This window comes from Pteronotus mesoamericanus, unplaced genomic scaffold (assembly GCF_021234165.1).
Source record: "Pteronotus mesoamericanus isolate MK-2021 breed Mesoamerican mustached bat unplaced genomic scaffold, CSHL_Meso_final contig_27, whole genome shotgun sequence".
Lineage (NCBI taxonomy): Eukaryota > Metazoa > Chordata > Mammalia > Chiroptera > Mormoopidae > Pteronotus > Pteronotus mesoamericanus.
This window is the reverse complement of record NW_026555115.1, coordinates 27,328,876-27,353,992: the sequence shown is the minus strand read 5'-3', so window position 1 is coordinate 27,353,992 and position 25,117 is coordinate 27,328,876. Positions and strand designations below refer to the sequence as shown.

The window sequence follows — 25,117 nt, the reverse complement described above, 5'->3', positions numbered from 1 at the left end:
GACATTTCTCCAAGGAGGACATGCAGAGGGCCCAGAGACATATTAAAGGATGCTCAGCATCACTAGCTATCAGAGAAATGTAAATTAAAACCACAATGAGGTACCACTTCACAGGGTCAGAATAGAGAATACAAATCAACAAATAAGTGCTGGTGAAGTTGTGGAGAAAGGGAACCCTAGTGCATTCTTGGTGGGAAAGCAGACTGGTGCAGCCACTTTGGAAAACAGTATGGAATTTCCTCAAAAAGCTAAAAATGGAACTGCCTTTTGACCCAGTGATTCCACTGCTGGGATTAGACCTTAAGAATCTCGAAACACCCATTTAAAAGAACCTATGCACCCCAATGTTCATAGCAGCACAATTTACAATAGCCAAGTGCTGGAAGCAACCTAAGTGCTCATCCATAAATGTGTGGATAAAAAACTGGTCCCTTACACAATGGAATACTACGCAGCAGAAAGAAAGCTACTAACCTTCATGACAGCATGGATGGAACTGGAGAGCATTATGGTAAGCGAAATAAGCCGGGGGTGAAAGACAAATACCATATGATCTCACCTATAAGTGGAACCTCATCTACAAAACAAACAAAAAAAAAAACAAAAGAAACAAGCAAGGAAAATATAACCAGCAGCATTGAAATAAAAAAGAAACCAACAGTAACCAGAGGGGAGGAGGGAGGCAGGTAATGGGAAAAGAAGGGGTAAGGTCAAGCCAAGGAACATGTACAAAGGACCCATGGTCAAAGCCAAAGTGGGGAAGGATTGAGTGTGGGTGGTGGGGATATGTGGGGCAGGGGAAATGGTGGCGGGAAAATGAAGACAAATGTATTTGAACAATTAAAAAATAATAAATAAATAAAAAGAATTTTGGGAAGTTCTGATTGTATGTTTTCCCTATTAGAACTAAATTAGATTAAAAAATGTATTGATTTGCTGGGGGTGGGGGTAAAAGGCCCAATACAATGAAATAAATACCAACTCCAAATATAGTCGGTAATTTATTAAGCTTGTCCCTTATATCTGAAAGAACAAAGAGAAGTTAGTATGTGCATATTAGTGGACTTTCAGAATTCCTTGTTAAATCATCAAATATCTCTCTGATACAAAACAAATCTCTAAACCCCTTTATATATTTGTGAAATCCTCCATGTTTCACAAGGGAAATAACCCTTTATTCAAAAGTAAACTTTGAAGTTTGAATACAAAGGCAGATGAAGCGTAAGAAGTATATTCTAAGCTGTCTGAAAGCAAATCACTGTTAAAAGGGAAATGATAAAAAATAACTTACTTTGCACATGCAGCCTAACATCACTGAACATGTAACAAGATCAATCACTTTCCTGGTGGACATACTGTCTTTTGTTTTACAGTTGAGTTATAATGAAGAACAATAACAAAAAAAGCTTACTAACTACCTGATCACTTTTCCACATTGAATACAGCAGCCAATTCAAATCTATTACGTAATGCGTTGATTCCACAGTTATAAACCCTAGCACCTAATACAATGCCTGGTCTGTAGTACATCTGGTGTTTTTTGGGGAGGGGAAAATTGACTATTTCCAACAATATCTAACATGAAAGAATAGTTCAATGCAATAGAAAAGGGAATTATAAAAGAGATACCCACTTCACGTATCATGAAACTGTGTTAGCTCTGTATTCCAGTTCTATTCTAAATCCTACTTGGTGAGTCTCTTGCCAAAACCCTTAAGACCACCATTACATTCTTTATATGTAAAACTGAGTGATTTAATGATAACTTTAGCACCACTTCAAGCTAAAGAACTGGACTTGACATAAATGTTTTATTTCATAATGTAACTTTCTTAGGCGAATTTTAAAGATTGTGCTCTGTAAAATATTTTATAATGTAAGAAATCTTCAGGCAAAGTGAAAACGTTTTCGACCTCCTCCTTTCCCAACAATGCCATTCAGTTCTTTAAGGGTAGCTTTCAAGCTCTTTGGGGTATATTCTGTCCACTTTCAAGCATCTGGCATAATGTCTTTGCTCACAACACACATTCAAAGGTCAACTCCAGAAAAATACATCTGTGAAATGCAAGGTTAGCAATTCCAAGTTGATAGGCATAGGAGTGGACCTTATGGGGAGAGAAAGGGCAGTGCGGTGGGAGAGGGAAATGCAGACTTTTGAGTTCTCAAATGTCCAAGGTGTCAAAAGAATTTTAACCTTAGGATTACACTGGGCTCAGCATTAAGTCCTAGCTACTTCAAAATTATGGCCCTTATCTTAATCTGTTTCTTACAACCTAGTACGTAATAGGTTTTCAGTTAAGATCAAAAAGAACAAACAAATCAAGGCCAGTTAAGAGTAAAACTGGACTACTATCCAATATTTCATTTCATAGTATAGCTTAGTATTTAAGTACGCGGGCTCTGGGTTCAAACCGGTTGTCAGTTACATCTCTCCGCCACACTTTTCTCTTGCAGGCACGGTCCTAACTTCTGTTTCCTTAGCACCGCGCCCAACAGAACACTCATTGTCCGCAAATCTTTTAAAGCAAAGGAATTGACAATATGCGCTAAGTTACGATCGTCCAGGAGACAAACGTGGAAAGCTGCGAAGGCGGAGAAGGGTCAGGACTTCGCGCCCCCCATCCGCTCGAGGCCGACGCTTCGTCAAACAGAGCAAAGTCCTCTGGGAAGTGTAGTCTTTAGGACTTGAGAAGGATTTTAGCCGCAGGCCGGAGCCTGTTAGTTGGCGGAGGGAGGGAGTAACAGTTATCGGATAATTTAAAAGTATCTTGAGCCCTAGATTTGAGTTAAGCTGCTCACCTGAGTCCCCCAACACCAGTACCTTCACCCGATCCAGGGACGCCATCTTGCCAGAGCCTTCCGGGAGTTAACGCCTGTTCCGGATTGTAAGCCAATCAAAGCTGGGTATGGAGGGGAGAGCTTTCAATTTCATTGGCCAATCAGAGTGTGACTATCTTCATTGACGGATTCACTGTGCTGATTGGCCGGCCTGATTAAAAGTAGCGGGTGGTGGTTACCAAAGCTGGTCGCAGGAATAAGGCGTTTTCTTTGTCGCTTGAGTGGTGAAGCTCGTTTAAGCCGGTAGTTGAGGCGCTGAGGAAAGCTGTAGTGCGAGAGTTCGAGGATTCGCTTTGGTAAACCTTGCTCCCTGTTCCTTGTTCTAGGTTCTCTGGTCCGGAGTCGCATTCAGGGTTTCTCCTCTTTTTCGCTCCTTTCTCCTTAGCTACCCTTGTCCCCTCAGCTACTCTCTTGACTTGATCCTCCAAAGAACCATTGACCCCGGAGCGGCCCGTGTGCGACCTCTGGTATGACGGGCTTGGTTCCACCGAGTGTGGTCCCTGGACTCAGCTGGCCGAATCCGCGGAAACTGGGGGTCTCGCAGTGTGGGGAGGATTGAACAGTACTGAACCGGGCTCGTGGAGGGCAGCTGCGACCAGAGGTTTGGTGGTATGGAGCAGTCTTACGTTTGAAGGCTTGGAGAGTACCATGAGTGAAACATGGTAACTGAGGAAACTACAGTTAAATGTATAGTATGCTTAGGATCCACTTTCTTATAGAACTGGAATAGTAATATACTGAAATAATCTATTGGATTAATAAACTGGACCCCCGCATCCTCTCCTTTCTCTTTTTATTTTATACCCGGCAGTCAGCATAATCTTTTAAAATTCGAATTTGAGACTGTTGCTACCTGCTTAACACTATTTGGAGTTTAAGAAGAAGGTTTCTAATAGCCTGTTTTTCTATTCTGGAAGCAGCAGTGGAAAAAGTAAATTGGGGGGAAGCTGGCAGGGTGGGCATGTTGGAAGAACACGTGCTTTGGAGATCTTTTAAAAGTGTTATGAAAGTACTTGACTGGCTGTCCTGGATTCTGCAAAGTCAAGATGAACACGATATCCCTGTTCTCAGAGATAGATGTGGGGAAGTAACAAGTTTATCCACTGCACTGAAGAACGTTGGGAAAGAGCTATGGGAACTTGTTAAAGGTATTAAGGGGAATCTGAAACGGTCTCTAAGGAAATATCCTTTGAGATGTGAAAGATGATTAGGAGAAGAGAGTTTGAGCAGAGAACAGAATGTGCAAAGGCCTGGAAGTGGGGAAGGCCTGTGAGGCTGATGGAACTGAGAACATGCCAGTGTGGCTGGAGATAAGACTGAACAGGGATAGGCAGTGCAGAGAATTCTTTCATTTCAACTTTGTTTCTCCAGCTCTGTGCCTGGTACACAGTAGTTCTTCAGTGTTTGTGGGGTTACAGTACATATGTAAAAACAAGATCTTTGCGGATCTGTGCTGGATCGGGAGGTAGGTGAGACTGGGAGGGATTGAGACTCTGAGGCCAAAAGAAAGAGAGGGAAAGAAAAGAAAAGAAAGAGGTCACACACTAAAATTTCCAGAGGCCAGCAAGCCAAGCTCTTTCCTTCCTTAAAAGTGACAAATGCTTTTCAGCTTATTGTTTCCATGTGGAATCCTGGTCTCACTTTTCCAGTTTTCAAGAGGAGCTGGAAGTTGAAATTTATATGAAATCCCACTACTTTTAAATCTTGACAACTAACTCAAAAAATTTTCCAAGACATTCTTTTGGTCAGACAATGTGGCAGAGGCTGCCAGTTTGGGACCTCTGACTTAAATAATGTAAGAAGTCCAGAGATTGAGTAGGAGATTGAGCATATGTGGGGAAATAGAAGTGATAGAGGAAGAGAAGACAGTGGTTAGGAAGGATGCTATTAGAAGGTAGACATTTTGAACAAGGTGGCATGATTTCACTTGTTCAGCTACCTGCTGGACCTCTTCACAGGAATATTCTGTGGCATTGCCTCAAAGGCAAGCAACTAAAAGTGAATGCTTCATTTCTTCCAAACCTGTTCCCCTTCAGGTATTATACTATTTTTCATAGTAGTGCTTTTCCTAGTTACACTCACTCAAAACAAATAGCTGTATCTTATTTTTTTTAATGGGTATAGCATTTCAGTTTTACAAGATGAAAAGTTATGGAAATGGATAGTGGTGATAGTTACACAACATTATGAGTATATTTAATACCACTGACCTGTATACTTAGAAATGGTTAATTGGTAAGTTTTGTTATGTGAATTTACCACAGTAAAAGGTTTATTTTAAAAAACCAAATAAGTATCAATATGTAAAATTTTCTTACTTTTTTTGCTCCCTTTCCAATATATTAGTGGGTCCTTTTCATTTTGTTACTGTAGTAAGTTTCATTTGTCCTGTTCTCTTGCAATTTTTTGCTCTCTTAGTTCAGGTTTGATTACTATAGCTCCTAATACTTCTACAGTGTGTCCACCTTCACTTTTCTCAGTCCATTCCTTATATTGTCATAAGGGTCACTTTTCTAAATAGGGGGTTGTATTATGAATGCCAGTACTTAAGCAGCATATTTTACATGAATTATCTCATTTAACCCGTACATCAACTTTATGAGAAAGGTACTGTTGATCACTTTTATGCATGAGGAAACAGACTGAGAATTTTCAGGGCCACAAGTGCAGAAATGGTGGAACTGGAAATCGAAACCTGAAACTATTGGATTTCAGAGTCCTCATGTCACTCCCTTGCTCAAACCTTTAAGACCACCTCAGTTTCAGGCCATGGAAACAGGCTAAATAACTGTCCTTCAAGTGCAGGACATGCATTAGCAGGATATGTAATAGCCAGTCACCAGATTTGTCTGATGTAGTGGTCAGTGAATTTTTCTGTGTGTTGGAGTCACCTAAAGAACTTTTAAAATAAGACGATGCCTAATCTGACCCTCCCAGACCAGCTGAAATAGAATCTCTGGGAATGGGTCCCAAGTGGGTATTTGAAAATGCTCCCTAGATGATCCTACTTTACAGCCAGTGTTGAGAACCATTGATTCCAGATACAGAGTGTATGTGGTGGGAGTTCAGAGAGGGGAATACAGTCGTAGGAAATAATATTAGAAAAGTAGGTTGTTTAGGTTATTTTGATATTTGTTGCCATTCTTCGGTGTGTTTGATGTTTCTGAAGCTGAATTTTGTGTTTTACCAATCATTGAAAACAAGTTGTATCAATCATATTGGAAAGGAGAACAAAATGCATCTGACAGTATGATATGATACTACTTTGGTGTTGAAACCAGGCACTTGTTTGGCACCCTTGACCCTTGGGACAACAGGAAGGCTGTAGGATCACAGGTTTGGATCTAGGTGCTACTTTGTTGTCTCTTGTATAGTCATGCCTGAGTATTTACAATATGAAATATATACAGGGTCTGGCAGATGTAACACCTTTGAGTGTGGTTGGTAGGGTACATGAATGTCTCACACAAGATGGACAGCAATTTGAACATTTCACCTAAAATGTTATGGTGTGCTTGAGTGTGATGTTGTTATGTTACAGAATTACATGCTTATGATTTTGTAATAAAAGATTTTTATGTAATTAAAAGAGGGGTGTTATTTGTGCCAGACCCTGTATTTTATTACAACTAATTTTCTACCCTCCCCCTGGATGGGTATATAGATAGGTTATTTAGGAATATCTTTTTAGTGCAGTACTGTGGAATAAAAATGTTTCTCATAAAGAGATATTAAATCTGATAGGGTTGATAACCACTGATTTTAAATAAAAGATTCAGTAGAAACTAGTGCTAATAACTGAATATGATTCTTTATTGGATTAGTTAAATGGGATGTCTGTTAAAAATTTCCATATGGTGTAGGGAATTTCATTTGACATAGTGTACGTGGATAGCCTGACCGTATTTAGTTTGGGACATATTAAGTCAATATGGAATCTATTACTAACAAGAGCTTCATAAGTGCATTGCTTACATTCTCATTTTTTCATCACAACAACCTCATTGAGATAGTTAATATTATTGTTATTTCTCAGAGAGTAAAGTATGGCTGGTGGTTTAAGGGATTTGCTGAGGATCACACAGCTACTAAAACACAGGCTCTCTAAATCTGAAATCCAAAGCCCATGCTTTTTAGCAATCACATGAAAAGTCTACCCCGTGCCATTTTGAGCTTCTATAAGACAGCTTTCTGGGCCATGGCATAAGAATTGGGTACAGTTGCTTTGTTCTGCAAGGGATCTAGTATTTAAGGATATCTTGGGCTTCTTTTTTTAAAGTACTGTATGGTATTTACTTAATTGGTCATCAGATTTAACGTTGCAAGGTTGGTAAAGTTGTCTGTATCTGAGTGTTCATTTCTTTCGTAAAACAGTAATTTTGCTAAACACTCCAGTTGGTGATTACTTACGTGTTTATTACGTGTTTATTGGTTTCTTGTGATTTTATTGTGAGAGCGTGACTATGCAAAACATTCCAAAATCTATCTTGGTAGAAAAATTTTACTCAAGAAATAAAGACAGTCTAAGGATATGCTAACTAACTGCTAGACTTCTTGCAGGGTGGGAGGGGGGTTTCCAATATTCCCAAAGACATACAGCAGTGATATTCAGCAGTGTGCTGCAATAATATTTAAAACATGCAATACCTGACTAGTTGGGGCAACTGAAACCTTTCCCCTTAAATTACCAAATAAAAAATGGTAACAACCAATGCAACAAGAGCTGTCTGGTGAGAATGAATCAAAATTTTACCTTTTTTTTTTGCCACACTGGCAAAAGCGCGCGCGCGCGCGCACACACACACTTTTTTTTTTTTTTTGGTTTGGTGTGCTGCAAAATTTTAGTAATTAGTTTATGTGTGCCATGAGATGAAAAAGGTTGAAAATCACAGCTCTATAGCATTAAGAATAGTGAGACTTCATTTAATTTTTCTGTGTTTCTCTTTCTGAAATAAAGTGGATTTGGTATGATTGCTATAAGTAATAAGTTAATTTTTTTAATCAAGCACATGTAGATCATGAAAATAGCCATTTAAGAAATATGTCAAGCTTTTTAGGTGTAATCTTTTTGTGTACCCTGGAAGAGACTATTGTTCCCTGTTAAATGCTTAAGCATTGTAAGTCTTATAAAACAATGGTCGAGTACCTTTGTGGCACTCCAAGAGTAGTGGTAGCTCCCTAATGGGCTGATTATTCTAGACTTAAAATGATCACCATGTCCTTACTATGCCTAGGTAATCATCTTTTTTTTTTTTTTTTTGAATTCAGTACATTTAAAGTGAAGTTTGCTGCTAAAAGATGGCAGACCCAGATGTCCTCACGGAGGTTCCTGCAGCATTGAAGAGGTTGGCCAAGTATGTGATCCGGGGGTTTTATGGCATTGAGCATGCTTTGGCCTTGGACATCTTGATCCGGAACCCTTGTGTGAAAGAAGAGGATATGCTGGAGCTGCTCAAGTTTGATCGGAAGCAACTTCGGTCAGTTTTGAATAATTTGAAGGGAGACAAGTTCATCAAATGCAGAATGAGAGTAGAGACAGCTGCAGATGGGAAAACCACTCGCCATAACTACTACTTTATCAATTATCGTACTCTTGTAAATGTGGTAAAGTACAAATTGGACCACATGAGAAGGAGGATTGAAACTGATGAGAGAGATTCCACCAACCGGGCTTCCTTCAAATGTCCTGTCTGTTCTAATACTTTTACAGATTTAGAAGCTAATCAGCTCTTTGATCCCATGACAGGTGAGATTTTTCTAGTTTATGAATCTTTTTAGTAATTTTTAAAAATAAAATATGTATCCTTTTCCTTAAATTGTTTCATCTAATTTTTAAACCAGTTATGTATATCATTATAAAAGTGAATGGATATATAAAAGTAAGTCACCATGTTTTTTTCTTAGTCTTACTGTCCTGTTTGTCATTCTAACTTCACAAGGACGTGCACTCTTCCACCCATGGCTTTCCTACTTCTGCTCCCACCTCTATCCCTCATTTACCATGAACCCAGAAGAGGGTTCACTTCTCTACCATTTTGAGGCTATTCTGACAACTTTACTTTTGACCTCTTCATTCAACAAGTATTTGAGCACCTACTTGTCCCAGTCACTGCCAGACAGTTACAATTCAGTGTATATAAATGTTATGTTAATAGAAGTGTGAAGTGCTATCAGGAGTACAAAACTAGGGCATTTAATCTGGAAAGGCCTCTGGAAGAGCTTAAGTAACAGCTGAGACCTAAAAGGTAAGAGCCAGATGAAATAAGAAGGGCATCCTTTGCAAGTTAAAAAGTGGATAGTTAATCTCTTAGCCATTAATTAGTGGAAGAAAATTGTCAACAAGATACATAATTTGCTACACTTTAATACTTTAGTTTTAAGGATTTATCTATCAACCAGAATTTAAAAGACACATTTTCCAAAAGTACAATATGGCTTGCATTAACATGAAAAACTTTAAAGTGCTGGGTTGTACAGTTAGTTATTTTGTCTTGTCACTGATAAACTGGTAAAGAGACTATAGTTATGCTAATTACTCAATGGATCAATTTGGTATTTTTTTGAGAGGTAAAAAATCTATAGAAAGTCAATGCTGTTAAGTTAGATTTTCCCTTTGTTATGCCTGAATTCAAGAGTAACAGGTTTCTTTTTAGTTCTTGGGTCTGCCTTTTAAAAAACTATCAAAATGTAATTTAAACTTCAACACATGAAATATTTTATTGTAAGGAATTCACAGATTTGTGTACATGTTTAATTTTCTAATTTTAGTATATGTTATGTATTGTACATTTAAAAACTTTATTTAAAAATTTTTAAAATATATGTATCTTACTGATTATGCTATTACAGTTGTCCCATTTTTTTCTTCTCTTTATTCCCCTCCCTGCTACAACCCCCCCCACCCCCCACCTTAGTTCATGTCCATGGGTAGTACATATAATTTCTTTGGCTTCTCCATTTCTTATACTACTCTTAACCTCCCCCTGTCTATTTTGTACCTACCATTTATGCTTCTTATTCCCTGTACCTTTTCCCCCATTCTCCCCTTTCCCTCTCCCCTCTGATCTCCATTTCTGTGATTCCGTTCCTGTTCTAGTTGTTTGCTTAGTTTTTGTTTTTGTTTTAGGTTCAGTTGTTGATAGTTGTGAGTTTGTTGTCATTTTACTGTTTATGGTTTTTGATCTTCATCTTTTTCTTAGATAAGTCCCTTTATTTCATATAAGAAGGGCTTGGTGACAGTGAACCCCTTTAACTTGACCTTATCTGGGAAGCACTTTATCTGCCCTTCCATTCTAAATGAGAGCTTTGCTGGAGACAGTAATCTTGGATGTAGGTCCTTGCCTTTCATGACTTTGAATACTTCTTTCCAGCCCCTTCTTGCCTGCAAGGTTTCTTTTGAGAAATCAGCTGACAGCCTATGGGAACTCCTTTGTAGGTGACTGTCTCCTTTTCTCTTGCTGCTTTTAACATTCTCTCCTTATCTTTAATCTTGGGTAATGTAATTATGATGTGCCTTGGTTTGTGCTTCCTTGGGTCCAGTTTCTTTGGGACTCTCTGAGCTTCCTGGATCTCATGGAAGTCTATTTCCTTGGCCAGATTGGGGAAGTTCTCCTTCATTATTTTTTCAAATAAGTTTTCCATTTCTTGCTCTTCTTCTTCTCCTTCTGGAATCCCTATGATTCGGATGTTGGAACATTTAAAGTTGTCCCAGAGGTTCCTAAGCCTCTTCTCATTTTTTTGAATTCTTCTTTCTTCATTCTGTTCTGGTTGAATGTTTGTGTCTTCTTTCTGCTCCCAATCGTTGATTTGAGTCCCAGTTTTCTTCCCTTTACTACTGGTTTCCTGTACATTTGTCTTTATTATATTTTGCATAGCCTTCACTTTTTCCTCCATTTTACAACATACTTAGCCAACTCTATGATCATCCTGATTACCAGTGTTTTGAACTCTGCATCTGATAGGTTGGCTGTCTCTTCATCACTTAGTTGTATTTTTTCTGGAGTTTTGATTTGTTTTTTCATTTGGACCATATTTCTTTGTCTCAGCAGGCCTGTTATGTTGGAAGGGATGGAGCCTTAGGTGTTCACCAGGGTGGGGCAACTCACATCGCTGCGTTTTGATGCTATGTAGGGGAGGGCTCAGAGAAGGAACTAAGTCACTTGCTCTGCTCCTTTTGCCTTATATGTCAGTCTCTGCCCCTCCCACCGGTCTGGACGAATGTTTCTTCTTTAACTCCTTGGTTGTCAGACTTCCATACAGTTCGATTTTCTGGCAGTTCTGATTATTTTTTGTTTTTAAATGTTTTTCTTTTTTTTGTTGTTGTTCAAGGAGGCAATGTGTATCTACCTGCACCTCCATCTTGGCCAAAAGTCAAAAACTTAATTATTTTTAAATGGGAATAATCTCAATATCAATTAAGATTATTTAAAAAAGAGCTAAAGATAGAGACTGGGACTCTTTTTCCCTCAGTTATTGTGAAGCACTCCTTTTGGATGAAAAGTCATTTAAAGAATTCTCATTTGTGTTAAATGTTTATTTTGTCCAAACTATTTTGTCTGAACCTGTTTACCTTGAACAGAATTAACTAGGAAGTATCTTGGTTATAACAAAATCTTAACCCTCCTGAGTATAACAGTTGTTTGAGTGTACTAGAGACGAAATTTGTAGGGTATATCTGGGCCTCTTTCAGAACAGACTAGGAAAATCTCCTTATTTTTGCTGTTCACTCTAACAGATTTCTTAAAGGAGCTCTGGGTTTTGGTTTTGTGATCTTCTACAGGTGGTGGTGGTATAGTGGTTGTCTTCACCTCTCTTGACTCCAGTGGAAGGTGTTATCCATTCCCTCAGAGAGGGTAATCCAAAGTAATGTGCTTCTACTACATTTATTCATCAGTTGATTCTTGTTTAATTTCATGAAGCTTTCTAAAAGGAAGTTACTCCACTACTTATAGATCAGTGTTTAGGAGATTGATCCATGATGCTCTTTGAATTTCACCTAAAGTCAGTGTCTGAGTGAAGCTAGTTGTAATCAACTGGTGAGTGGCCTGTGGAAGAGATAGCCTAACACCCAAATATAGTCAAGGTTATTTGAATCAGGGAGTTGAGATAGGGTAGGGGGCATGAAAAAATTTTATGAGAGAAGAGCTAAAACTGAAATAGTTGTTTTGTTGTCAGTCTGAGCAAAGACTACTTTTAATAAGAAAGTTATGGTCAGCATGAAGGTGGAAGGAAGTGATTCAAGGAAAGCGAGAATAAGTCATTTTACCTTTGATTATAATTTGGCTTTTCTTTTTTTAAAAAATTTTTATTTTAAATTTTCCCCAATTTCCAATTTTTTTAAAGATTTTATCTTTAGACAGAGGGGAAGATAGGGAGAAAGAGGCAGAGAAACATTAATATGTGGTTGCTACTAGCGCGCCCCCTACTGGGGACCTGGCCCACAGCCCAGGCATATGCCCGGACTGGGAATCCAATTGACGACCCTTTGGTTCGCAGGCTGGCACTCAGTCCAGTGAGCCACACCAGCCAGGACATAGTTTGGCTTTTCATTGGGACTTTCCTTTAAGGGGTCCTGATTGGGTGATATATTAGGACCTAGCCTGCTTGTTAGTTTTGTTTTGTACTATTAATAACTTGATATGCTCCTATGGTCTATACTTTCTTTTTAGAAACTTTGATCTTTTTCTCCCTGCTTCCTTCCTTCCTTTTTTTGCCCAGTATTCATTCCCTTCCCGCTCATTTTGAAGAAGATGGGAAGCAAACATTTGGTATGTGTTTGGTATCAGAGAAAGAGGGGACTTCTGCTGCTGTAATATTGTAATATTTATGCTCTGTTTAAATTAATAGACTACAGTTTTCATTCTAAGCCCAGTCTTGTACAAAGCTATTCTATTTCCTGGCTGCTGTTGGAGACTGATGATATTTCTGACCAAATAATGGGGGTATCTGGTGAGCTCTCTCCATTCCCATCTCAACAGTTATTAGGTTGGACTCTTACATTATCAAATAAGGGGGTATTCAGGAATTAGATTTGAAGCCTTGTAGACTTTACTGCTTCCCTGATAAGAAGTTCTTAAATCAAATGTATGGGCAACTCTTTGATACTTGCCAGAGGGTAGTGACTCTAAGATGGGCACCTAGAAATTCTGGGCTTAGGAAATTCTGAGTCCAACAAGAATTATTTTATCAAGGTTAATTCACTCGTAGGCCAGAAAATCTTCCTATTCAGTTTACAACTTTCCCTACCTCATCTATCTTTTTTCCTCCAAAGATTGTACATTCTACCCTGTCGGGCATGGCTTAACGGGTTGGGCATCACCCTGTGAAGCAAAAGGTTGACGGTTCTGTCCTGGTCAGGGCACCTGCCTGGGTTGCGGGCCTGGTCCCCTGCTGTGGGCATGCGAGAGACAACTGATCACTGTTTTTTCCATCTCTTTCTCCTTCCCCTCCCCTTCTCTAAAAGTAAATAAATGAAATCTTTTTTAAAAAAACGATTGTAGGTTCTCTCCATACTTTCTATTAGGTTTTGCCTTTGGTGTTCTCAAGTTGAACTCTCTCCAGATATTTGATGGTTGTATGTATGAGGTAATAGATAATATATATTGGTCTCTGCCCGGTTCCTTGGACAGATCTCGTAAAACCCTTGTAATTTCTTAAGTGATACGAACACTAGAACCATCTCTTGTACGTTTTGGGTTTTGACCCCTGCTCCTGAACCAGGGCTCCTGAAAAGAAATCTTTGTAATTTCATGGATGCCAGAAATGTCTGTTGTTCTAATGAGGCAACTGTGGTGGGCTCCTGCATAAGGGCTGGTCACCAGCAAGAGCAAGTCATGATTTGAAGCTTGGAATTTTCAGCCCCATTTCCCCCTTCTCTGAAGATGAAGGATTGAAATGGAGTTAATAATCCATTATGCCTATGTAAAGAAGCCTCCATAAACTCTGCCAAGTATGAGGTTTGGAAAGTTTCCAAGTTGGTAAACACATGGACATGGAGGTGCTGAGAATGTGGCATGCCTGGGCATGGAAGGGCATGGAAGTTCTGAGCCCCATCCTATATACCTTACCCTACGCAGCTCTTCTGTTTAGATATTCATGTGTATCTTTTATCACATCTTTTAATAAACTTGTAAATGTAAGTAAGTGTTCCCCTGAATTTTGAAGCTACTTTAGCAAGTAATTGAACCCAAGGTTGGGGGGTGTCATTGGAACCTCTGATTTATAGCCAGTTATTCAGAAGCACAGGTGATGATAACCTGAGCTTGCAAACTGGTTTCTGAAGTAGGAGCTGGGGAGCAGTCTTGTGGGACTCAGCCCTTAATCTGTAGAATCTGATTCTATCTCTAGGTAGACAGTGTCAGAATTGAGTTGAATGGTAGGACACACACCTGGTATTACAGAGAATTGCTTGGTGTGGGGTAAAACCTCCACACATTGGGTGACCAGAAGTGTCAGAAGTGATGTGTTACGTGTGACTGGTAAAGGAAACACACAGTAAAGAAACACAAATAGAAAAGAACTGGGTTTTTCCCTACACAGAAAGGAAAAAAGACTGAGGTTTTTCCATTACAGTATGCAGAGATACTTAATTTCATTAAAATGGAATTACCTAGCCTTTGCCCACTAGTCCCTGGTTTCAAAAACTTAATCAGGCAAAACCAACTGTTTTATTTTCTGAAATACTGGGTTTTTACGTAATCAAAACAAAGACAACATGACATGAAATTCCTCAAATCAGTAAAATAGCATCTCATGGTTCAAAAATACATGCTTTTAGATTTAGCAAGTTTTCTGACATGTAAATAGTCTTAGTATTTCTTCTTTAGCAATCTCAGCCATGGGTAATTTAGTTAATGGCACTTCTAAGTTAAATTCAGCAACTTGCTTCTTCAAAAGGGGAGTTTGTATTCTCTTTTTGGATGTTAAGGCCGGATGATACGGAAATGGCTTTATATTTTTCCATTTTTATTTAAAAATTATGCAGCCATAAGGCCAGAGATAATTTTGAAGAGAAAATATTACCCACAAACCACTAGCTTTTGCATACTACCTATAATTATAATCATAGCCAAAAATACTTTGTGATCTCTTGGTTCCTTAATGTACCAAACTCTTATTCCTATCTAGTGTTCAAAAAATGTTTTAATAGGTAAGATTCCCCCCCCCTCCATTTTCCTTTCTACATCTTTTTAGCACTTGGATTTTATCTATTTTTTCCTAGTGTAGATACAATGCTTGGAATACTCTTGTGTATATACTGTTTTATTCCTGTTCAAGTGTTTTCTTAAGAATTCTCTGAAGTGGCGATATGGGGTGAGAGAATATAGTTTTACAGCTTCTGTAAAGGTATATATAGTACTGTTCTGTATTGCGAATAGGATAAAATAATGAGGTCTTCTGAAACACAAAGTTTGGGAGCTCCTATTACTGAAATCATCTAGAGACCTGGGAATCCCATTTTAAATAAACTTTGAAATAAGTTAAATTTTATTTTATTTTATTGATTATACTATTACAGTTGTCCCAGTTTTTCTCCCTTTGTCCCCCACCACCCAGCACTCCCTACTCCCTCTGGCAAGTCCCCGCTCCTTTGTTCATGTCCTTTGGTCACGCATATAAGTTCTTTGGCAACTCCATTTCCTATACTTGCTCTTAACATCCCCCTGCCTATTCTGTAACTACCAATTTGAACTTCTTAATCCCTTCACCTTTTCCCTGTTCCCTCAGACCCCCTCCCAACTGGCCACCATCCCACTGTTCTCCACAGCTATGGTTCTGTTTCTGTTCTGCTTGTTTGCTTAGTTTGTTTTTTTAGATTCAGTTGTTGATAGTTAGGTATTTATTGCCATTTTAATGTTCATAGTTTTGATCTTATTTTTCTTAAATAAGCCCCTTTAACATTTCATATAATAATGGCTTGGTGATCATGAACCCCTTTAGCTTTACCTTGTCTGGGAAGCACTTTATCTGCCCTCCAGTTCTAAATGATAGCTTTGCTGGACAGAGTAACCTAGGGTGTAGGTTCTTTTCATGACTTTGAATACTTCTTGCCCGTCTCCTAGCCTGCAAAGTTTCTTTTGAGAAATCAGCTGCCAGTCTTATGGGAACACCTTTGTAGGTAATTATGTGCTTTTCTCTTGCTGATTTTAAGATTCTCTCTTTATATTTAACCTTTGGCATTTTAGATGTGTCTTGGTGTGATCTTCTTTATGTCCATCTTATTTGGGACTCTATGCTTCCCAGACTTATACATCTATTTCCTCCACCAAATTAGGGAAGTTTTCTTTCATTATTTTTTCAAATAGGTTTCCAATTTCTTGCTTTCTCTCTTCTCCTTCGGCACCCCTATCATGTGAACATTGGAATGCTTGAAGTTGTCCCAGAGGCTCCTTAAACTATCCTCTATTTTCTTTTAATTCTTTTTTTCTTTTTGCTGTAGTGATTGGATGCCTTTTTCTTCCTTATGTTCCAAATCATTGATTTGATTCTTGGCTTCATCCACTCCACTGTTGATTCCCTATAAATTGTTCTTTATTTCATTTAGTGTCTCCTTCATTTCTGATTGGATCATGCTTATGCTGTTGAAATACCCACAGAGTTCCTTGAGCATCCTTATAACCAATGTTTTCAACTCTGCATCTGATAGATTTCTTACCTCCATTTTGTTTAGTTCTTTTTCTGGGGTTTTGTTCTTTTCTTTCATTTGGACCATATTTTTTTGTCTCCTCATTTTGGCAGTCTCCGTGTGTTTGTTTCTATGTATTAGGTAGAGCTGCTACGACTCCCTGTCTTGGTAGTGTGGCCTAATGTAATAAGTGCCCTGTAGGGTCCAGTGGCACAAACTCTTCTATCCCCCAAGCTGGGTACTCGAGGTATACACATTGTGTGGGCCAAGTACACTCTTGTAGTTGAGTCTTGATTGCTGTTAGTAGGTTTTTGGGACGATTTACTCTTACCAGACAGCTGATGGGACTGGCTGTGACCACTGGCTATCAACCATCTCCTTCCATGGCTTGTGGAAGTGATTGAGTAGTGGTAACCCTACATGGTCTGTAAACATCTGCTGAGTGCACAGGCTCTGGGTTTTCTAGGTGGTGTAGGCCAAGGTCGGCCCTGACCTGTGTTCAGTTTGGGACTCCTTGACATAAACTATAAAGTGATCTGCAGATGGCTGCTGCTAGTGCCCAGCAGGCCTGTGGCCACTCAGCAGAGGTGTGGGGCTGGGCTTGGCTCAGCTGTTGCTTGTTTGAGTGGATTTAAGAAGGTCTGAAGCCTGTGCCTAGCCTAGCCATTCATATGGAAAAGCCACTGTTACCAGCTTGGGTGGGTCTGCAGGTTGGATGGGGAGGAGCCTTAAGTAACTGTCAGGGTAGTGCTAACATATGAGCCAGTTTGATGGAGACTCAGATTAGGTGCTGCTGCCTGTTGCTCTGTATGGGGGAGGGCTCAGAAAAGGAACAATGGCTGTTGTCTGCAGTTCTGTCTGGGAGAAGGCTGTCCCCTAGCTCTTGCCCTGATGCCAGACACTACAGTTCCTCCCCATATGCCACTGGTTCCCTTCAAGGTGTTGCTCCACTTCTTTAGCCCAGAGGGAGTGAGTCTGAGTAAGTCTGTGTGTGAGGTCCTCCAAGAGGAGACACCTGAGAGACCCACAGTTTCTTCCTCCAGTCCAACCCTCACTGGTTTTTACAGCCTAAAGTTATTGGGACCTGTCGTTTTGGCACTGGAACCCTGGGCTAGGTGGTCTGATGTGGGGCTGTGATCCCTTACTCTCAACATATCCCTCCATTTTATATCCACCACATGTGGGTTGGGGACCAACCCACTCCACGTCTCTGTCTCTCAGCACATACTACCTGCCTGGAAGAATGTAGTTGGTTTCTTTAATTCCTTAGTTGTTGGGCTTTGATACAGCCTGATTATCTGATGGTTCTGAATGATAGTTGTTCTATAGTTTAGCAGTAATTTTGCTGTGGTTGTACAAGGAGGTAAATCGCGTTTACTTATGTATGCCTCCATTGTGACTGGATAGCTCCTGAAATAAGTTAAATTTTTAAAAAAGAAATCTTTTAAGTGTATATTTAATAAAATCTTAGGAATAAGAATTTAGAGATTAATTTATCTTGTTCAGCTCATCAAATTGTGTGTGAGTGCATGTATACATGACTATGTTGTCCTTTAGGGTTTGGAGTACTCTTACAAAGTAATAAATAAACCTAGGGCTATATAGATTTCTAAGATGTTTTAAATTGAACATTAGAGAAGGATATGATAGCTTTCATGGAGATTTAGCTTATTTTTTCGCTCCAAGAAAATTACTTAGAGACAGACAGATTTTAGAATTAATGTAAAAGAAGTCTTTCACAACTAACTTGTAAGTAAAATAAGTACAGTACCTAATAAGTGTTAAAAATAACTAATAATGGAAATTGTCGTAATTTAAGTGGTTAGTTCTGAGTAACTCGGAATATTCAAGTAAACTTCATATGTATAAATTTGGGGTTAAGTTATATGAGGCTCTTCTTGCCTTGGGAGTGACTGCAGGCACAACTTTTTGATCTATATACAGATCAGTTTCCTGATTAGAATTCCTCTCCAGGTCAACAAGGAACATACAGCAAGGACTCATGGACAAAGCTAAAGTGGGGAAGGCTTGAGGGAGGGAGGTGGGGGCGGGGGGCAGGGGAAAGTGGTGGGGGGTAGGCAGAGACAAATGTATTTGAACAAAAAAATTAAAAAAATAAAAATAAAAAAAAGAACTTGAAAAAGAATAGCATACAAAGCCCAAAGGGAATAGAAGGAAATAATAAAGATTAGAGCAGATATAAATGAAGTAGAGTCTAAAAAAATGATGCAAAAGATCAATGTATCCAAAAGTTGTTCTTCGAAAATATAAAAAAGATTAACAAACATTTAACTGGACTCACCAAGAAAAGAGGAGAGGACCCAAATAAATAAAATCAGAAATGAATAGAAGAAATAACAACTGACATTAAAAAAATACAAAAGAGTATCAGAAAATGTTATGAACTATATGACAAAAAATTTGACAACCTGGATGAAATAGGTAAAATCCTAGAAATATAAGATCTTCCAAAACTAAATCAGGAAGATGCAGAGAATCTGAATAGAGAGATTATACCTAGTGAAATTGAAGCAATAATCAAAAAACTCCCAACAAACAAAAGCCCTGGACCAGAAGACTTCACAGATGAATTTTACTAAACAGTTCGAGGAAAACTAACACCTCTCCTCAAACCACTTCATAAAATTTAAGAGAAGTGAAGGCTCCCAAGCTCATTTTATGAGGCCAGCATTATCCTAACTCTGAAACCAGATAAAGACATTACAAATAAAGAAATAGGCCAATAACCTTGATAAACATAGATGCTAAAATGTGAGCAAACTGAATACAGCAATGCATCAAAAAGATCATAACCCATGATCAAGTTGGGTATATTCTGGGAATGCAAGGTTGGTACAACATTTGCAAGTTAATATGTATGATATACTATATAAAAAACTTAAAGGCTAAAAACCACATGATCATATTAATAGATGCAGAATAAGCATTTGATAAAATCTAGAGCCCATTTATGATCAAAACTCTCAGCAAAGTGGAAATAAAGGGAATATACCTAAACATAATAAAGGCCATATATGGCAAACCCACTGCCAGCATCATACCAAGGCAAAAACTGCAAGTGTTACCCTTAGGATCGGAAACAAGACAAGGATGTATGTTCTCACTTCTATGGGAAGTCCTAGCCATAGCAATCAGAACAGAAGAAGAAATAAAAGGCACCCAAATGGGAAATTAAATGTAAAACTGTCTTTATTTTCAGATGATGTGATACTGTACATAGAGAACCATAAAGAGTCCACACAGAAACTACTGTAAGTGGTAAATTCAGTGAAGTAGCAGGATATAAAATTAATATCCAGAAATCACTTGCCTTTTTATACACCAATCTGAACTATCAGAAAGGAAAATTAACAATCCCATTCATGATTGCTTCAAAAGGAATACTATAGCTAAGAATAAATTTAACCAAGGATGTAAAATACCTTGTGCAGAAAATTATAAGGTGCTGAAGAAAGAAACTGAAGAAGATACAAATAAGGGAAGGACATACTGTGTTCATGGATAGGAAGAATTAACATCATTTAAATGGCCATACTACCCAAAGCAATCTATAGAGTCAATGCAATTCCTATCAAGATATGAATGATGTATTACGCAGAACAAGACCAAATATTTAAAACATTCATATGGAATCACAAAAGGCCCCCATAATAACAGCAATCCTGAGAAAGAAGAACAAAGTTGGAGGAATCAAACTACCTAATATAGAACTGTACTATGAGGCCATAGTAATCAAAACAGCATGGTACTATCATAAAAACAGATACATAGATCAATGGAACAGAATATAGGGTCCAGAAATAAACCTACAGCTTTACAATCAGTCAATATTTCACAGAGGAAGTAAGCACAAACAATAGACTGAAGACAGTTTATTTAATAAGTGGTGTTGGGAAAAGTGGACAGATATGTGCAGAAAAATGAAACTAGGCCTCATTCTTACGCCACACACAAGAATAAATTCAAAATGGATTCAAGACTTAAATGTTAGGCTTAAATTTTTATTAGGAATAATAAAAATCCTAGAAAAACAACATACGCAGTAAAATCTCACACACTGCACATAGCAGTATTTTATCTGATATATCTCCTTAGGCGAGGGAGACAAAAGAAAAACAACTGGGACTACATCAAACTAAATAGTGTTTGTACAGCAAAGGAAATCATCATCAACAACAACAACAACAAAAGAATTCCTCTTCAATTCCCTTAACCTAAAATATTTGTTAATGTTTATCTTTGTAGAGCAGGCTACTTTTTCTTTATCTCCTTTTACTTATGACAGGATATAGCTTATGAAAGCAGTACTTTCAATTCCTACAATGCCCAAAACGCAAACAAATACCAAAAGAAATCTTTCAGTGATTATTTGCTCAATTTTGCTGAGTTGGAATCTTGCCCAGAATGGATTTATTAGAAAATGATTCTGGAAAATTCAAAGGTGTGGATTTTGGGAGGAGGGTGTTATTATTAGAAAAAGTTTAAAAATATAAAAACAAGTATGTAAAGAAAATAAGTAACAAGTGCTTTCCCTCTTTTACCTCCTCTTTGCTTCCCCAAAAATTACTTCAAAGCTGATTTTTTTTTTAATTTGCTGTGTTTGATCTTGAAGATTTGAGAGCTTTTTAAAAAAAAGTCATTTACCTTTTCTTTGTTGTATGTTGATGCTGATTTCATATGACCTAATTTATTTGTGAAGAGTTGCTTTTAGTTTTGATGCTGGCATGCAATATTCTATTAATTATTATCTTTCAAATGGTTATATCAAAGCTACAGGCTTTTTGCCTCTTCACTGAATGTTGAGATGAATTTGATTTAAGCCCAATTTATAGAATTTATTGTTAGCTTTAGTATTCACCTAAGTACCATACTTACGTATGTTTTCCCTCCCAGGCACAGTATATTTTTCTCTTGTATAAAAAGTGTTACAGAATCTAGGAATGATGCCTTGATTAGACCAAATTTAGATGTATCTATTTAAGAAAGAACAGAAGCCAATTTCATTGATAGATTGAGTTTTGGTGTGTGGAGTTTTATTGTGTATATCATAAACATTTGAGATATTTGGAATTTAAAAATACATTAAACTGTCTTATTTTCCTTTTGCATGCAAGTGAATAAGTATTTTACAGTGTTAGATGTTGAGCAGTGAATTGTTAAAGGATGGTTTTTTAAATTCCTTTTTATTACAGGTAAAATAATATAAATATATATCTATATACCTGTCGTGTTTTTTACTATTTTATAATAGCAATTCCTTTTTCTATACATTTCCCCTTGCCCAATTAACGCTGAAGAGATTTACTTTATCAAATAAAGTTTGGAATTTAGAATAAAAGGTGACTTTTTGAGATTAGCATTTTAATATATATGGCACCTGTACATTTAGAGTTATGAAAGTTTTAACACAGGATTTGATAATGCTTTCAAAGAGTAGCTGAAAAATGACTATAACTTCTTCATGTCAGTTAAGAAGGAGTTGAGTGCTTTTGGAGGATTCAAGATAACATTTGTTTTCCTTCTTCTAAAACTACATAAGTAATATATGAATGTAAATTTAAAAAAATATGTAGAATAAAATGGCAAACCTAGTTTTTCCTCTCTGTTCTCCCCTTCAACCCAGTCCCCACTCTCATCAGCTTTAGTGTGTTAACAACTTTCAGTTTTAGTTATTCTTCCAGTCCTTTCACCTTATAGCCCAACCCCACTAAACACCAAGAGCCCCTACCCTCAAAGCCCTTTTGAAATCTAAGAAAGCAAAGTGATTCTTAATTAAATATTTTCTTATAACAGCTATGGTTATTATAATGCTCGGTCAACTTATGATAGTATTGTCAGAGTTTTTTAGAGCACTTATTATACTGAGTCCTTTTCTATAGTCAGTATATTCAGTTAGTATGTCATTTCTGGAAGGCTTTTTTTTTTCCTTTCCTTTTTTAAAGCAATAGTTATAAGACAGTAAAGTGACAATGTATTAGGATTCCAGAGCCCTGACTTCTAGTCTTGGACTATGTTAGTAGCTATTACCTTGGACAAATCCTTTAATCATTCTAGGGCTTTTTTTAGCATGTATAAAATGTTAAGTTCAGTCTATTCTATACCATATATGGTTTCTCTCAATTTTAATTTCATAACACCTTTTCATTTGGAGAATAGTTGACATTTTAAAAGTATAAAGAAGCTTGGAGTTGTTTTATCACTGTTCTTAGAAGATGGATAATTTGAAAATCTTGGTTAGGAACTGAAACTCATGGTTATAGTAGTGTTCATATAGAAAATATGCTCTGTTTAATTATGCCATCTTCAGAAACACATTGTGGATGGAATAGTGGAGAATAATATTTACAGTTTTTTGACACTCATTTTCCTAAGCTCTTAGTTCTTTCCTTTTCCATATATATATATATAAAATATTCAGTTTCACCTCCTGCTGAATATTTTATAGAATATATATTCTATATTTTATGTAAAATATAGAATATATATTCTATATATTTTATATATAGAATATATTTTTTTATAGAATATATATATTCTATAAAATATTCAGTAGGAGGTGAAACAGTATCCATATATGCTTCCTAAGTTCCTAAGTTATATATGGTGGTTGGAACAATCACATGTTAGTGATATGTCTTCAGAGTTTTATGGTTCCCTCTTTATCTCACTAAAATAGGAGATGTGGTCCTGGTTACTTGGTTTTAACATGGAACTGTTCATCTTTTGTTTCATTGTTTTTTCTGGAAGGTTGTTGGGTGAGGGTGAGTTTATTAAAATATATATATATATATTATTATTATTTTTTTTTTAAATAGAGTCATCCAGGAAAGTTTTCTAAGCCATTATCTCTTGCTTAGATTTCACACTACTGTCTTACCTAGTCTCCTTGCTTTCACTCTTGTTCTTACGGACTGTTTGTCATAGTAGCCAGTGACCTTTCTGAAAAGCACATCAGGTAATGTCCCTATTTTTTTTCAAAACTCTCCAAAGCCTTCCCCCCTCACTTAGAAAAGTCAGGGAACTTAATAGAACTAACTTGGAAGGTCTTTTTTTAATCGACCCTCACCTCTTATTTCAGAAGCTTTTTTTTTTTTTTTAACAATATTTCCCACTTTCACTCCACAACATCCTCACAGACCATCTTTGCATCTTGCATGCACCAGGCATGCCTTCACTTTACTTGCCTTTTACATGCTGTTTCATTTTGCCCGAATGTCCGTATACTGGTCTTTTAAGTCTTGACTCACTCATTGTATCAAAGACGCCATCCCTGATTTTCCTATATACAGGGTGGGGCAAATGTAGGTTTACAGTTGTTTGTATGGAAAGTAATAGAAGAATAAACTCTGTTTTGCATATTCACAACTATAAGCCTACTTTTGCTCCATCCTGTATTTTAGAGCAATATCCCTTTCCAGCGCCCTCCTTTTTTTTCATCCTCTTTCCCTACTTTGTTTTTCTTCATTATAGTTATCAACACGTGATGTAACTTTGTCTTCATTACTGTGTAGACTAGAACGTGAGTTTCCACAGAAGAGACTCAGAAGATGATTGGCTAGACTTAGGAAGGCAGAATGGTAGGGACACCTTGGGACGTCAGTCCTGTTGTGCTGGGGGTCAGGGCTTTGCAGCCACAGATATTTGATCCTCCCCGGTTCCTTAGCCAGCCTTGAGGACTTGATTGCGACATGACTGCCACTGCAGCACCTGTGCTGTATCAAAGGAATTGGGCTTATTTTGATTTCTTCTTATCCTCCTCCTCCTTCTCCTCCTCCTTTTGGTAGGAAAATGGCTGAATAATATTCTATTTGCAAGTAGTACCTTTGACAAATCTTTCACAGTGAATTCTGAACATTAGCTGATGACCTAGTCATTGTATCTGGTTGGCCAAAAAGTCCGTAAAATAAAAAACACATTTTTCATTTTCACCAATAACTTTATTGATTTGGATATTTTGAGTATGTTGGCTATCTCCATGTCATATACTGTTGATTATTCTCAATGTCTGTATTTGTCACTGTCAACTTTAGCTGGTCTACCCGACTCTAGAACAGCATCCAGAGAGAAATCTCCAGCACGAAACTTTGCAAACCACTTTTGACACATTCCATCAGTAACAGCACCTTCTCCATACAATACACAAATCTTTTTCTTTTTTTTGCATTTCAGTTGTGTTGTTACCTTTCTTGAAATAATAAAGCATAATAGGCCAAAAGTTGCTTTTGTGTTGCTTATTTTCTTCTATCTTCAGTATTAAAACAGCTACACAAATTCACCTATTTTGATTTTTTTTAAATGCACACTGATATGACAGCTGACATCATACAATCTAAAAAAAAATTGTTTAGAATGAAGTTAAAGACAACAAAGTGCAACTAAGGTTATCTTACGGAAAAAACCCAATGGATTTTTTGGCCAACCCAGTATATACTGCAGTGAAGAGGGAAAAATACAGTCCTAAATTGGGGAATTGACTCATAATATGCTTTTTGCTCTTTTCCTCAATTAAGATAAGGTTCCAAAACATTTTCCTCTTTTCAAACTAAGGAGGACTTCATTTCTTTTCTCATTTCAGAGATACATACTTTCATTAGTAGAGTCCTAAGTCATAGAATTGGGACTTGCATATATTGA

At 37.5% G+C, this 25,117-nt stretch overlaps 2 protein-coding genes across 6 annotated transcripts in view; one reads left to right on the top strand and one right to left on the bottom strand.

Moving 5' to 3' along the window:
- Nucleotides 1-2,866, bottom strand: part of RABL3 (RAB, member of RAS oncogene family like 3) — a 63,693-nt gene extending 60,827 nt beyond the window's left edge. Inside the window, exon 1 of the mRNA XM_054575251.1 lies at nucleotides 2,800-2,866. Coding sequence (XP_054431226.1) covers nucleotides 2,800-2,845 — 46 coding nt within the window. The 5' untranslated portion in view covers nucleotides 2,846-2,866. The remainder of the gene's footprint in view (nucleotides 1-2,799) is intronic.
- Nucleotides 1-25,117, top strand: part of GTF2E1 (general transcription factor IIE subunit 1) — a 96,848-nt gene that overhangs the window by 39,667 nt on the left and 32,064 nt on the right. The window contains exons 1-2 of one of the 5 annotated variants that reach the window (XM_054575246.1): nucleotides 3,030-3,134; nucleotides 8,107-8,584. In XM_054575246.1, coding sequence (XP_054431221.1) covers nucleotides 8,137-8,584 — 448 coding nt within the window. In that variant the 5' untranslated portion in view covers nucleotides 3,030-3,134; nucleotides 8,107-8,136. Of the gene's footprint in view, nucleotides 1-3,029; nucleotides 3,135-3,261; nucleotides 3,306-3,457; nucleotides 3,526-3,781; nucleotides 3,987-8,106; nucleotides 8,585-25,117 lie in introns of those variants that run through there. The other 4 variants (XM_054575250.1, XM_054575248.1, XM_054575245.1 and 1 more) reach the window with 4 other exon arrangements.